This window comes from Stomoxys calcitrans, chromosome 1, assembly GCF_963082655.1.
Source record: "Stomoxys calcitrans chromosome 1, idStoCalc2.1, whole genome shotgun sequence".
Lineage (NCBI taxonomy): Eukaryota > Metazoa > Arthropoda > Insecta > Diptera > Muscidae > Stomoxys > Stomoxys calcitrans.
The window spans coordinates 119,803,045-119,818,575 of record NC_081552.1 but is presented as its reverse complement, the minus strand read 5'-3'; the positions used below and the strand labels follow the sequence as shown (position 1 = coordinate 119,818,575).

The window sequence follows — 15,531 nt, the reverse complement described above, 5'->3', positions numbered from 1 at the left end:
TTGTTTTCGTTGTCTTCGTAGCAATACGAAATGTACGCCAAAACAGCAGCACTATATGCTGAAAAATCAGTCATGGCTGCTTTCCCTTTTTCAGCAAAAAAAAAAAAAAACTGTTTTTTTAGCAAAAAATGTTGCTGTTTTGAATAAAAAATTTCGTTAACCTAACCTTGTTTTGTTTTTAAGAAAAAGTTGAAGTAAAACTGAGACCGAAAAGTGTAGATAACTATGAAACAATCTGTGAAGGCGATTTGCATTAAAGCTAATTCAATTGCAAGTCAGAGTTGAACTTCAACCAGTCTAAGCAATGTTCGCACAATTTTTGCACCGTTTCGTCTTATTGGATGATATGTTTGTTTATGTCGGAATATTTGAAAAGTTTTAAACATTTTAAACTTTTTCAGTAGGATTTTTTTGCACTATGCACGTCAAAGTAAAAGTTGTTGTAAGGAGCGAGTTAGAATTATGGATATATGTGCTATAAAGACACATAGTGGCCAAAGGAAATTATATGTCCTAAAATCCATTTTTATGCCATGTATTGTATACTTCTACTTACCAGCTGGGTAGTCGCATTTGGCATCGCGAACAATCTTTAATGCCTTCTTAATATCAGCATCTTTGTCAACAAATACATGACATACACCTTCGGCATGGCCCAACACAGGAATGTGCAACGATTGTTGTTGAATACTACGAACTAAATCGGAAGAGCCACGGGGGATAATAAGATCAATATGATCATCCATTGACAAAAGATCGCTGATTTCCTCGCGCGTTGAAACCTATGAGAAATGCATTTGTATTCGAATACAAACAAATAAACATTAAATACTTTTTTTATTGTAAGAAATATTTACCAAGGACACTGCCTTTTCAGCACCAACTGATGCCAAAGCCTCATTGACCAACTCCATCAGGGCCTTGTTACTGTGGGCGGCTTCCTTACCACCCTTTAGTAATAAACCATTGGCCGATGCCATGGCCAATGCGGCAACCTGAGGCAATGAATCTGGACGAGATTCAAAAATGACCAACAAAACACCAATTGGAACAGTTACTTGAGTCAAGTCCAAATTCTCGGCTAACCTGGTGCGTCTTAGAACACGGCCAACATTCTGAAAAACAAAATGAATTAAAAAAGATCAGAAAGAGAAGAAATCCAAAATTATCTGTAAATTTATTATACTGGGGGCCACGTATGACATTTTTATCATAGAAAGTCAAGTGAATTGGATGAATATATTACAAGAGATCTAAAGCTACGTTCATGCTGGCCGCCAAATCTGTTTTATGAATATTTTGTCATTTATGTGACAATACTTCTGTTACTTTATATGGAACAAAAGCTTCCTTGGAATATTTATTTTCGACCATTAAAGATTTTCTAGTGAAATGCCATGCTACGAAAATAGTATATCGCTTGACTAACAATTTAACAATATAAGTGCCTTTATCTGAGTCCCATATGATCTTTATTGGTCTACGAATTTAAGTTTTGATGTAAGGTGTACTCCCAGATACTTGGCCCTGAAAAAATATCAGCATCGTGCTCTTCTCTCAAATACCATTTATTTAAACCCCATATTGCCATTGGCTTAAGAGGAGTTTACAGGATGAGGCGTCCCCCAAACAAATGGCTCCAAAATAGGTTATCAAATTAGTTTTCAAATCTCAAATACGTTTCATTTGAGCCACATATTGGCATGGCCGCTAAATACATGGTCCTACATTTGGTTATCAAATTCGTATTCTACTCCCAAATACCTTTATTTGAGCCCCATATTGCGATGGTCACAAAAAAATTGCTGTGTGTGGGGTATTTTGGGAAAGGGGTAGACCCCCAGGAAATTGGTTCCGAAAATGGGCATCAATTCTTACACTTCCCCCCAATACCTTTCATTTAGGCCCACGTTGTCATGGTCGCTAAATATGCCCGATTTAGGGGTGTTTTGGGGATTGGGGTGGTCGCCCAAACACTAAGCCCGGAAAAAATATCAGCAACGTGCTCTATTCTCATATATCTATATATGACTTATTGCAAAATTCAGCAAATATGTCCGGTTTGGGGTATTGGCCCTAAAAACTATAAATATTTAGTTCCACTCTCTTTAAGACCCTAATTGTCTTGGTGAGCAAATACGTCCTATTTGGGGGTTGTTATGGTGGTGGGACGTCCCCTAGACAGTTGGCCCCTAATGATTATATCAGATACGTGGTCTACTCCCAAATACCTTCAATTTGAGCTTCATATTTCCATAGTCGGCAAACATGACCGACTTGATCGAGTTGGCCTTGAAAATATATATCGGATTCGTGTTCCACTCTAAAAACCCTCTTATTTGAGCCTCATATTGCAAAAGTCAGCAAATACTATTTGGGTGGTGTTGTGGGGATTGAGTGGCCCCATAGACGCCTTTTCCAAATATTGATATCAGATTCGTGCTTTACTCTCAAAGACCTTTCATTTGAGCCCCATATGGCTATGGTCGCAAACTTGTTCCCTTTGGGGGATCTTTTTGGGGAGAGGCGGTCCCCCAAACACTTGGTCCCATATTTGGTTATCAGAATCTAATTCTACATTCAAATACCTTTTATTTAAGCCCCATATTCCCATGGTCAGTAAATAAGTCCTGATTTAGGGGTGTTTTGGGAAAGGGGTGGACCCCCAAAATCGTGGTCCCACATTTGGATATCAGATTCGTATTCTACTCGCAAATACCTTTCATTTGAGTCCCATATTGCCATGGTCGGTAAATATGTCCGATTTAGGGGTGTTTTGGGGCTTGGGGTGGTCCCCCTAGCACTTGGTTCGACAATTGGATATCAGATACGTTTTCTTATCCTAAATACTTTTCAATTGAGCCCCATATTGTCGTGATTGGTGTAAATATATGTTCGGTAGGTTTTAGGGTGGGGCAGCCCCCCTACGTACCCATCTGAAATTTGGATACCAAATTTTTATTTTTTGGGTACTATATGAGAGCACAAAAAATTTCGCTTAAATCCACCACCCATCTCCGAGATCTGCCGTTTCTGAAAATTATGGTAAGGGAGAGGGTCCGTCCCCTCTTCACATATCAAAAAATGTAGTACCCTATTTTCACCACGGGACCATTATGCACCATCTGTGAAAATTACAAGAAAATCGGTTTAGCCGTTTCTGAGTCTATAAGGAACACACAAACATACAAACAAACAAACCTACAATAAACACAAATTGATTTTTATACATAAGATAAGTGCATGTATTTGCATTTATGCTTGTGTATCTTAAAGGTTCAGCTAAACGTCATTTAGGTAACCTCTTATTCAGTTGGATTCGCTGGGTGGCGTATGATACACAATTATCACTGTATTCAGCACAAATATACGTTCCATAGTACAATTGAGTTTTACATTCCTATAAAATTAACCAAGATATATGGGTGCTTTCACCATCGTCTCATAGTGAGAGAAAATCGAAAAAAACTAGTTAAAAAAATATGTCATTTGCGAACGGATAGAGATAACTCGGTGAAATTTGAAACGGTTAAAGCTAACGTATTATCGAAATCATGTCAAAATTTTAAGGCCCTAGGTGGACCGGGTGCCTCTTGGCAGGCCCCTAAAGTTGTGTACTTCTATTATGGATTGAGGTTAATCTCTCGAAATTAGGATTTAGTCGCACCTTGAAAGTATATATTTGGCCACTAGAAGAGTTTTCTGCTATTCGTACTAGGCTAGGTTAGGTTAGGTTAAAAAGAGGGTTCAGATATTAATCCGCTCCATGCCACTATTGACATACACCTAAGACAGTAATCAGCTTGTGTTAAAGAAAATTTTAAGTAAGAAATTCCGTGCTATCCTTAATTTTTATACCCTCCACCATAAGATGGGGGGTACACTAATTTCGTCATTCTGTTTGTAACTACTCGAAATATTCGTCGGAGACCCCATAAAGTATATATATTCTTAATCGTCGTGACATTTTATGTCGATCTAGCCATGTCCGTCCGTCTGTCCGTCCGTCCGTCCGTCTGTCTGTCGAAAGCACGCTAACTTCCGAAGGAGTAAAGCTAGCCGCTTGAAATTTTGCAAAAATACTTCTTATTCGTGTAGGTCGGTTGGTATTGTAAATGGGCCATATCGGTCCATGTTTTGATATAGCTGCCATATAAACCGATCTTGGGTCTTGACTTCTTGAGCCTCTAGAGTGCGCAATTCTTATCCGATTGGAATGAAATTTTGTACGACGTGTTTTTTTATGATATCCAACAACTGTGCCAAGTATGGTCCAAATCGGTCCATAACCTGATATAGCTGCCATATAAACCGATCTTGGGTCTTGAGTTCTTGAGCCTCTAGAGTGCGTAATTCTTATCCGATCAGAATGAAATTTTGCACGAAGTGTTTTGTTATGTTATCCAACAACTGTACCAAGTATGGTTCAAATCGGTTCATAACCTGATATAGCTGCCATATAAACCGATCTTGGGTCTTGACTTCTTGAGCCTCTAGAGTGAGCAATTCATATCCGATTGGAATGAAATTTTGCACGACGTGTTTTGTTATGATATCCAACAACTGTGCCAAGTATGGTTCAAATCGGTTCATAACCTGATATAGCTGCCATATAAACCGATCTGGGGTCTTGACTTCTTGAGCCTCTAGAGTGCGCAATTCTTATCCAATTGGAATGAAATTTTGCACGACGTGTTTTGTTACGATATCCAACAACTGTGCCAAGTATGGTTCAAATCGGTTCATAACCTGATATAGCTGCCATATAAACCGATCTTGGATCTTGACTTCTCGAGCCTCTAGAGGTCGCAATTATTATCCGATTTGTCTGAAATTTTGTACGACGGATTCTCTCATGACCATCAACATACATGTTTATTATGGTCGAATCGGTCTATAGCCCGATACAGCTCCCATATAAATCGATCTCTCTATTTTACTTCATGAGCCCCCAAAGGGCGCAATTCTTATTCGAATTGGCTGACATTTTACACAGGTCTCCAACATATAATTTAATTGTGGTCCAAACCGGACCATATCTTGGTATCAGTCTAATAGAAGAGCAAATCTTTTCTTATATCCTTTTTTTTGCCCAAGAAGAGATGCCAGGAAAAGAACTCGACAAATGCGACCCATGGTGGAGGGTATATAAGATTCGGCCCGGCCGAACTTAGCACGCTTTTACTTGTTTTCAATACCACTCCCCTAAGTTGGTTCATGCCTGGTATTGTGTCTCCACCTAAGTGCCGGTATCTATTAGACGCGAAAGCCGGGCAATCACAAGGAAATGCTTCAACGATTCATCACCTTCCCCACATGCCCTACACATGCTATCACTTGCCGCACCGATTTTACAAAATTGAGGTCGTATTCTTATGTGTCCCGTTATGATATCAATAGCTATACTGACCTCCTTCTTACTTTCTTTCAGTAATAGCCTCGTCTTCTCACGATCTGGATCCTCCCCATAGCATTTTCGTCATCCTACCGACCGTTTTGCTGTTCCACAATGTTGCATGCGCATTCGCCGCCCACTCCCTTAACTCGGACTGCGTCGACCCGAAAGGCTTCGGGTTAACCAAGTTTATTGACGGAAGTCCTCTGGCCTTCACCGCCAAATCGCCTGCCCTTTCATTTCCCCCTTACTCCTTTATGGCCCGGCTCCCAAACGATGCGGATTTTGCCATCCTCAGAGAAGGCGTTAATCTCCTTATTATACTGCATGACTATTCGTGACCTTACCGTCCTGGTTTTTGTATTTGTATTGTATTTTATTATGATAAATGATATTATGATCGCCCGGATCTCGGCCTGCAGAATCGTATTATGGTCAGGCAGTCAAAAACAGATTTCAGTTCCTGGGTTCTCAATGTAGACCCCCAGGCCCACTCCGTCATCCAGCTTTGATCCATCCGTGTACTACTAGGGTTCCGTCTGGACTGTGCCGATGGCAGCAGTGCTTCGCACTCGACTTCAAGGTTCATCTCAGGTATGCGATCGGAAACCTCTCCCCTTCCTTCCAGGTTTCCTATTGTCGCCTCGATTATACCGCAATGGTATGAGCTGCTCCCATTCTCAATCCATTCTCCCTTAAGACTCATAGCCGCACTGGCTGCTTCACACTTAATCTGTATGTCAATGCAGTACACCAAACTACTGAGGCGTAAGGAAGTATTCTCATCACGCTCCTGTAGAGCCAGGGAACTATCCTTGGATTCAGGCCCCATTTCGAACCTACATAGTGTTCAGGCCCGTCTACATAGTGCCCAACATCTGTGAGTCTTCTCAGTACGCTACTGAATGTGACACTTCCAATTCAGTTTCCTGTCGAAGACCACACCTAAGTATTTGACCTTATCATATATCGAAATCGTCTTATTGAGGAAACGTGGTGCATTAAATTGGCCCACCCTCGTCTTCCTCGTGAACATGCATATTTCAGTCTTTTCTGGATTAGCATTGAACCAGCTGGGTCTAGCCCAGTCATATGTCATATGCAAGACCCTTTCAACCCTTCTGTATAGCTCGTTCGGATCCTTACCCCTTAGAAGTATTATAACATCGTAGCAGACGGGTTGAAATCCCTCCTCAGTCAGCATCCGTAATAGGTCATTTATGGTGGTCACCCATAGGAGTGGCGATAAAATGCCCCCTTGTGGCGTGCCTTGTGCTAACATCTCGCATATATTTATGCCATGGGACACACAATTTATCCACCTATTTCTTACCATATGGTTTATCCAGTCTCTAGGGACCGGGTCCACCCGGTACTGGTCTAAGCATTGGATCAGTGTGTCTGTCAGTACATTGTTAAAAGCCCCCTCAATGTCAATGCATACAGCCAGAGTGTACGTTTTGGCATCGAAGGATTCTTCTATTTAATGCACAACCTCGTGCAGGGACAGTCTCCACCGACCTTCCCTTGATATAGACATGCTGTTTGTATTTGAACAGTTCGCTGGATGTCATACTCTTTATCATGGTGTCCACAATACGTTCCATGGTATTGAGTAGAAAGGACGTAAGGCTTATGGGTCTGTAGGCCTTTGGTATCGCACAACTTGCCTTGCCGGGCTTGGGTATAAACACCACCCTTGCTTCATGCCAGGCTTTCGGAGTATATGCAAGTCCTATGTACGCTGTGAAAATATTTGCGAGATGAGGCCTTAGATGGTCTGCCTCTTTCTGTAGTGACGCCGGAAATATTAAATCAGGTCCGGGTGACTTAATTGGTCTGAAGCTCCTCAAGGATTTCATAAATTCCGCAATCATAAACCTTCGTTCAACATCATTATTCCAAGATTTCGGTGTCTCCGTGAGTCCCGACGTATACTGTGGAAATTGGGTTTTCATTAAAAGCCTCAACATGTCCTCCGTTGTCTCTGCTCTCATTCCCATGTCGTCTAATAAAGTTTCAGTTTGGACATGGGTTTTTGAGAGAAACTTTTTTATCTTGGCGGCGTCATTAACGCTATCGACCTTTTCGCAGAAAAACTTCCAGGTCAAATTTTTATGACAAATAACGCAGGTCCTCGGCCGAGTACCAGTGTACATAAAAAAAATTAGTGGTTGATATGGATCAGTTCAGAAACTTTGTTTCGGGGCGCCCGTAGCTCCTAAATTAAGGCAATCTTAATCTTGGCCTTGCTGATTTTCTCCATCAGGGCGTGTGTAGCAGTCTCGCTCTGGTGGAGGTTTATCTGGATTACCTCAATCATTGGTCCTCCAGTAAATGGGCATTTTAAGAGTAGGTGATGATCTCATCTTCTGCTCCCTGTTCTTTAGACTGCATTGACTTTCCTGTCATTGCACTGCCTGATGTCATCGTTTTAGGTTCGGTTCCATCGTCGGGTCTCTGTTCGTTAGGCTGTATTGGGTTTCCATTCCCTGTACTGCCTGATGTTCGTCATCAGCCCCCTGTTCGTTGGGCGGTATTGAGTCACCTGCCACTGCACCGCCTGATGTCTCAAACTGAGAATTTCTGCCTATCCTAGTCTTCCTAATCTTTAAAAACACAGCTTTGCTCCGTAGTTCGCCATGCCTTAAGTCTTAGCCAAACTCGTCACGGAAACTTAATCACTGTCAACCACATGGAGAGTTCCTTCCTAGTTCTCAACCCTGTGGAAGACCTCCCACTTCTCTGCGACCAAACCTTGGTTTTGCTTGCCCAAGAATCCCAACATGCGTTCTTTCCCAATTTTATTTCGCAAAATCCGATCGTTACCAGATTCTCCACTTGGGACCGATGATCCGACGGAATCCTACCTGATGCGCTGCCGACATTAGTGACTGCATAAGTCAGCCCATCTCTGTTGTGCTTCCTTGTCACTCTGACGTAAGAGGGCGGCTCATTACCATTATCAGCGACCATCTTCCCCCTCCGTGATGGCTGTGGCCTCTGGTTGGAAGTCACAGTTTCCATGAAGATTCAGGTGCCGTGCGCGCTTCTTTCGTTCCTGTTCGACTTCGTCTATATCCGTAGGACACTGTCTGGAGTCTCCATTGCGGGATGGCTGGCTTGGTTTTCCCAGAGTACTTGACAGCGGCGACGCCACCGTAGCGCAGAGGTTAGCTTGTCCGAATATGACGCTGAACGCCTGGGTTCCGATCCTGGCGAGACCATCAGAAAAATTTTTCAGCGATGGTTTTCCCTTCCTAATGCTTTGTGAGGTACTATGCCATGTTAAACATTTCTCCAAAGAGGTGTCGTGATGCGGCACGCCTTTCGGACTCGGCAATAAAAGGAGGCACCTTATCATTGAGCCTAAAATTGAATTGGTCTGCATTCATTGATATGTGAGAAGTTTGCCCCTGTTCCGTAGTGGAATGTTCATGGGGAAAATTTGCATTTGCATTTACTTGAAAGCGGGGAGATTTTTTTCTTCTTCAGCATTTTAGCACTGTTGTGGTCTCCGGGAGATCTGATTCTTTTTCCAACTTCTGTAGAAGTGCTTGGAATCTCTGTTCTATACCTTACAGCATCCTGCACTTTTGCCCTATTACGCTGCCGGTACATACTCCTCTGTCTTCTTCGTCGTGCACCGGATCGCCTTCGCGGTCGGCTTGTGAGCTAAGCAAAGCCATCGCTTTACTTCTGCCCTCATCTCTCGATTCGACTGCGATGACTGTTTCATTGACACCGCCGCTGTCTGAATCCGAGTAGGAAACACCACCTTTGCTTAATGGCTGGGGACGAACTGTGCAGCCCTCTGGTTATCCGTCTCTTCCTCATTAATTAGTCTGACGACTAGTTGTGCGCTTGAAATACTCTCGACTACAGGTGCCAAAGCACCCACACCTATACCAGGGGAGGAAAACACGCTACGGTCTGACGCCACCACCGCAGATGTAGAGTCTTTGGAGTCCATTTCTAGCCTACTCCAAAAGGCTTTAAAATAATATTATTAGTATAGTAAAATCGGTACTAAAAAAATTAAACAAGTTAAGAGCCGTTAAGTTCGGCCGGGCCGAACTTTGGATACCCACCACCTAGGGTATATATGTAAACCCCCTTTCATCAAAAACCGGTAAAAATTGCTTACCTTATGTCCCATAGCAGTTTTATCGAAATATTATCCGATTTGGACCAAAAACTAATAAGTACAAGTGACTGTTCGATTGTGTATAACAAAATATTGGTCTTTTTAGTATCTATATCTAAAAATAAACCGATCTGAACCATAATCAATGTGTAAAATTTCAGTTAAATCGGATTATAAATGCGCATTTTTTGGGGACAAGACTTTAAATTGAGATATCTATATGTCAGCAATATGGAAATCTTAATCGATCTACACCAAATTGCAGAAAAATATGGAGGGGCTTAATTTAACTCTCTGTCCCAAATTTTCTGCAAAATCGGAAAATAAATGCCCCTTTTAAGGACCCAAAACATTTAATCGAGAGATCGGTCTGTATGGCAGCTATATCGAATTCTGGACCGATCTGAGTGAAATGGAAGAATGATGTCGAAGGGCCTAACACAATTCACTGTCCCAAATTGCGATGATATCAGACAATAAATGCGTTTATATGGCCCCAAAACCTAAAACCGAGAGATCGATCTATATGGCAGCTATATCCAAATGTGGACCGATCTGAGCCATAATGCAGAAGTATGTCCAGGGGCTTAATTTAACTCACTGTCCTAAATAGGAGGATCGGTCTATATGGCAGCTATATGCAAATCTGGACCGATCTGAGCCAAATTGACGAAGGATGTTGGTGGGTCTAATACAACTCACTGACCCAAATTTCAGCAAAATCGGATAATAAATGTGGCTTTTATTGGCCTAAGACCCTAAATCGGCGGATCGGTCTACATGGGGGCTATATCAAGATATAGTCCGATATAGCCTATCTTCGAACTTAACCTGCTTATGGACAAAAAAGAATCTGTGCAAAGTTTCACTCAATATATCTCTTTTTAACGTCTGTAGCGTGATTTCAACAGACAGACGGACGGACACGTATAGATCGTCTTAGATTTTTACGCTGATCAAGAATATACATACTTTATAGGGTCGGAAATGGATATTTCGATGTCTTGCAAACGGAATGACAAATTAAATATAACCCCATCTTTCGGTGGTGGGTATAAAAAGAACAAAATGATTTATCTTAGTCCACTTTTGCACATATGGTATCTTAAATACGTACTAAATATTTAGTACTAATTTGGGCACTATTTCGTACTTTTTCTACAGACTGAGCTTGATTTGGGTTTTAATGGAATTTTCAAGCGTACAGTGTAAGCAACTTCGTGAGACTTCGTTTCGTCAACGCATTGTCGTACTTTTACAAACTTCACTTAGTTGATTATTCGAGTTTTACTGTTCCTCATACGTACATGTTAGTGTATTCATTTATAATTGACTTATTTGTAAGCGAATACTTTTGTAATTGAGCTGCTATAACTTTAAGGGAACTTTTCGCTTTACTACGAGTTAACATTGATCGTTCCTTTAGAAAACAGTTGCTTTTACATTTTCCAATTAAGGAACAACTTGGATAAAGTTCTCAGAGAACATTTAAATCAACAAGGAAATCTAATCACATACTTGTTAAAATTGTTCAAATTTTCTTCGGTTTAATGGTATTTGAAAAGTTTAGCATTCCCCTGACAGTTACACCCCAGTCAATTGTACACAATTTGACTTTTACAATTTTGGCTGTACAGCAGTCCATCACACCTTTCGCACTGTATACGTAACTACGCACAAAATTATATTTATGAAAGTAAAACTAAATGAAAAACAAGTAAAAGCGTGCTAAGTTCGGCCGGGCCGAATCTTATATACCCTCCACCATGGATCGCATTTGTCGAGTTCTTTTCCCGGCATCTCTTCTTAGGCAAAAAAGGATATAAGAAAAGAGTTGCTCTGCTATTAAAACGATATCAAGATATGGTCCGGTTCGGACCACAATTAAATTATATGTTGGAGACCTGCGTAAAATTTCAGCCAATACGTATAAGAATTGCGCCCATTGGGGCTCATGAAGTAAAATAGAGAGAACGATTTTTATGGGATCTGTATCGGGCTATAGACCGATTCAGACCATAATAAACACGTTTGTTGATGGTCATGAGAGGATCCGTCGTACAAAATTTCAGGCATATCGGATAATAATTGCGACTTCTAGGGGTCAAGAAGTCAAGATCCCAGATCGGTTTATATAGCAGCTATATCAGGTTATGAACCGATTTGAACCTTATTTGACACAGTTGTTGAAAGTAAAAATAAAATACGTCATGTAAAATTTCAGCCAAATCGGATAGGAATTACGCCCTCTAGAAGCACAAGAAGTCAAATCCCCAGATCTGTTTATATGACAGCTATATCAGGTTATGAACCGATTTGAACCATACTTGGCACAGTTTTTGGATATCGTAACAAAATACTACGTGCAAAATTCATTCAAATTGGGTAAGAATTGCGCACTCTAGAGGCTCAAGAAGTCAAGACCCAAGATCGGTTTATATGGCAGCTATATCAGGTTATGGACCGATTTAAACCATACTAGGCATAGTATGAGTATTGGGTATCATAACAAAACACGTCGTGCGAAATTCCATTGCATTCGGATAAGAATTGCACACGCTAGAGGCTCAAGAAGTCAAGACCCAAAATCGGTTTATATGGCAGCTATATCAGGTTATGGACCGATTTGAACCATACTTGGCACAGTTGTTGGATATCATAACAAAACACGTCGTGCAAAATTTCATTCTGATCGGATAAGAATTGCGCACGCTAGAGGCTCAAGAAGTCAAGACCCAAGATCGGTTTATATGGCAGCTATATCAAAACATGGACCGATATGGCCCATTTACAATACCAACTGACCTACACTAATAAGAAGTATTTGTGCAAAATTTCAAGCGGCTAGCTAAACTCCTTCGGAAGTTAGCGTGCTTTCGACAGACAGACGGACGGACGGACGGACGGACAGACGGACGGACATGGCTGGATCGACATAAAATGTCATGACGATCAAGAATATATATACTTTATGGGGTCTCAGACGAATATTTCGAGTAGTTACAAACAGAATGACGAAATTAGTATACCCCCCATCTTATGGTGGAGGGTATAAAAAGTACAGGTATCATTCTTTAACCTTAATATTAATTCTATTTGAAGAAAGAAATAAAAAACCCTTTCAAAGATCTCTATTTGAATAATAACCTTTTAATTTTCAAGCTGGCCTAACAGATCTTTCATTGTTAAGGATGTATTTTTTTTAATATTCTTTTATAAGAAAAAACCAAAATAAATTGTGAAATATCTATGTGAATGTGAAATGTCTATCGTTCAAAGCCATCAATACAACATCCAACAGATGCAGAGAGTCATGTGTATCACGGAAGTAGTGTAATTTTCACAGAAAAAAGTCTGCCATTGCACAAAAACACAAGCATTGGGAAAAAGTACAGCTAATAGACAGGGTTGTCGAGCGTGATTTATGTAGTAATTGTATCATGGAGGCGTTTTTGCAATTAATACGATTTAAATACAACTTTCCAACGCACGGCCCTTGAAGCCATCACACCTAATGTGGTTGAAAAGTCTTTTAACCAAAGACGAAACGCGTCCCATAATGGTTGGTGTGTGTTGCTATCTCTGATTTTCCTTTTCCATTTGCAAAGAAAAATCTCCGATCATTGAGCTCGTCTCGAAAGAGAACAAACTAAAATTGGATAATTTTTAAATAGCAATTATATTTGCCACAGTCAATTTGTAATGCCTTAAGCAATAAGGTATTTGTAATGCCTTAAGCAATAACACAGTCCATTTACTTCCTGTGTCGTGTCGATTATTTTTCTTGCGGTTTTAAGCGGAATGAATTATTAAAAAATGTATTGCGAATGTTTAAATAAATGTAAAATTATACTCAGTGTCACCAGTAAACACAAAAACCAGGAATTACCATTCTACTAATAACCGAACATAATTTTTGGTAAATTTCTTCAGTGTTCGTGTAGAGCTACCTGTACCTGAAAACGTGTTGATTATCCTAAATTCTCATTGGAGCAAAAAACTTTACAACATATTCGCCTTCATATAGTGCTGAGATAAAGCATGAGCGACGAGATATAGGTTGGCATAAACGAGCAACCATACCGTTCAGCAGATATTTCTTCAACCATAACTTTTAGTCTTCCACACGACCTTTATGCAAACAACGGTATCTGAACAAATAATTATTCTTTGGTATACGTTTATACCAAATAATAATTATTTGGTATAATAATTATTCTTTGGAATACGTTTCGGAGGCTACCGTAGCGCAGAGGTTAGCATGCCCGCCTATAACGTTGAACGCCTGGGTTTTGACCATTAAAAGTCATAAAAAAAATTTGCACGTTGTGTTTTACTATCCCTTTCAATAAGTGCGCTAAGTACATAACCTAATATAGGGTACATAACCTGATATAGCTGCCATGTAAACCGATCTGGGATCTTGACATCTTCAGCTTTTAGAAGGCGCAACTCTTATCCGATTTGGCTGTAATTTTGCACATGGTGTTTTGATATCACTTCCAACGACTATGCTAAGTATGATTCACATCAGTTCATAATCTGGTATAGCTGCCACATAAACCGATCTGGGATCTTGACTTCTTCAGACACTAGAGAGCGCAATTCTCATCTGATTTGGCAGAAATTTTGTACTACGGCTTCTCTCATGACTTTCAACATTCGTGCCTAATATGGTCTGAATCGATCTAAAGCTTGATACAGCTCCCATATAAACCGATTTCCCTGTTTTGTTTTCGAGCCCCTGCAAGGCGCAATTCTTATGCGAATGGACTGAAATATTACACAATGACTTCTACAATGTTCAGCATTTATGGTCCTATAACTTGATATAGCTCCAATAGCATAACAGTTCATATTCAATATTCTCTGTTTGCCTAAAAAGAGATGCCGCGCAAAGAACTCGACAAATGCGATCCATAGTGGAGGCGAAATTTTAAAATTTGTCGCTATCCGAATCGACCGATATGAACCGTCCATGTCATTGCTCTTAGAAGTCTGAAAAAATACCAGCTTTAAAATTTACTGCAAGGCCCTCTAGAGGCCCAAGAAGTCAAATGGTAAGATTGAGTCCTATATTATTTCATACCGATTAAGATCATCTTGGCCCGATTATTAGAAGTCATAGTAGAACATTGCGTGCAAAATGTCAGCGAAGTCGGGCTGTAATTGCGCCCTCTAGAGGTTAAAGAAGTCAAATTAGGTTATGCATCTTACACAGTTGTTGGAAGTGATAACAAAACGCCACGTGCAATATTTCAGTTGAATCAGATACGAATTGCGCCCACTCGAGTCTGGAGAAGTTAAACCGTGAGAACGGTTTATATGGCAGCTAAATCATGTTATAGACCGATTTACACCATAACTGGTGTAACCAATTGTTAAGAGTCATAACAAAACACCACATGCAAAATTTTAAACAAATCGGATAATAAATGCGCCCTCTAGTGGCTCAAGAATTCAAATCGCGAGATTGGTTTAAATGGACCAATTTAGTCCATTCACATTCCCAATCGACCTATACTTATAAGAAGTATTTTTGCAAAATTTCAAACGTCTAGCTTTACTCCTTCGAAGGTTGGCGTGCTTACGACAGACAGATGGACGGAAATGGCCAAATCGACATCATCAAATGGGTTATTTGACCCATTATGACAATGTGGGACTCAAAAGAAAGGTTTTTGAGAGTAGAAAGCAAATTTGATATCCAATTTTGGAGACAAGTGTTTTGGAGTACGCCCTAAAGCACCCCCTAAACTGAACTTCATTCCGTTGGGAATAAAGAATGGATTTGATATATGTTTTCAGTAAAACTTGCCGGTGGTCGCCCCAGCCGCGAAACACCCTCCAAACGATTCACATTTACAGGCATGACAATATGGGGCTCAAATTAAAGGGATTTGGAAGTGCAGCACGAATTTGATATCAATATTTGAGTCGAAATGTCTGAGGTGCCATCCCTAATGAGAACATTACCACCAGGAATCGA

General features: G+C 40.5%; 1 protein-coding gene across 1 annotated transcript in view; it reads right to left on the bottom strand.

Moving 5' to 3' along the window:
• The window catches only part of LOC106092402 (delta-1-pyrroline-5-carboxylate synthase), a 336,045-nt gene that overhangs the window by 23,055 nt on the left and 297,459 nt on the right, over nt 1–15,531 (bottom strand). Inside the window, exons 9-10 of the mRNA XM_059361090.1 lie at nt 858–1,115; nt 557–782 (exon numbers count right to left, since the gene is read on the bottom strand). Coding sequence (XP_059217073.1) covers nt 557–782; nt 858–1,115 — 484 coding nt within the window. The remainder of the gene's footprint in view (nt 1–556; nt 783–857; nt 1,116–15,531) is intronic.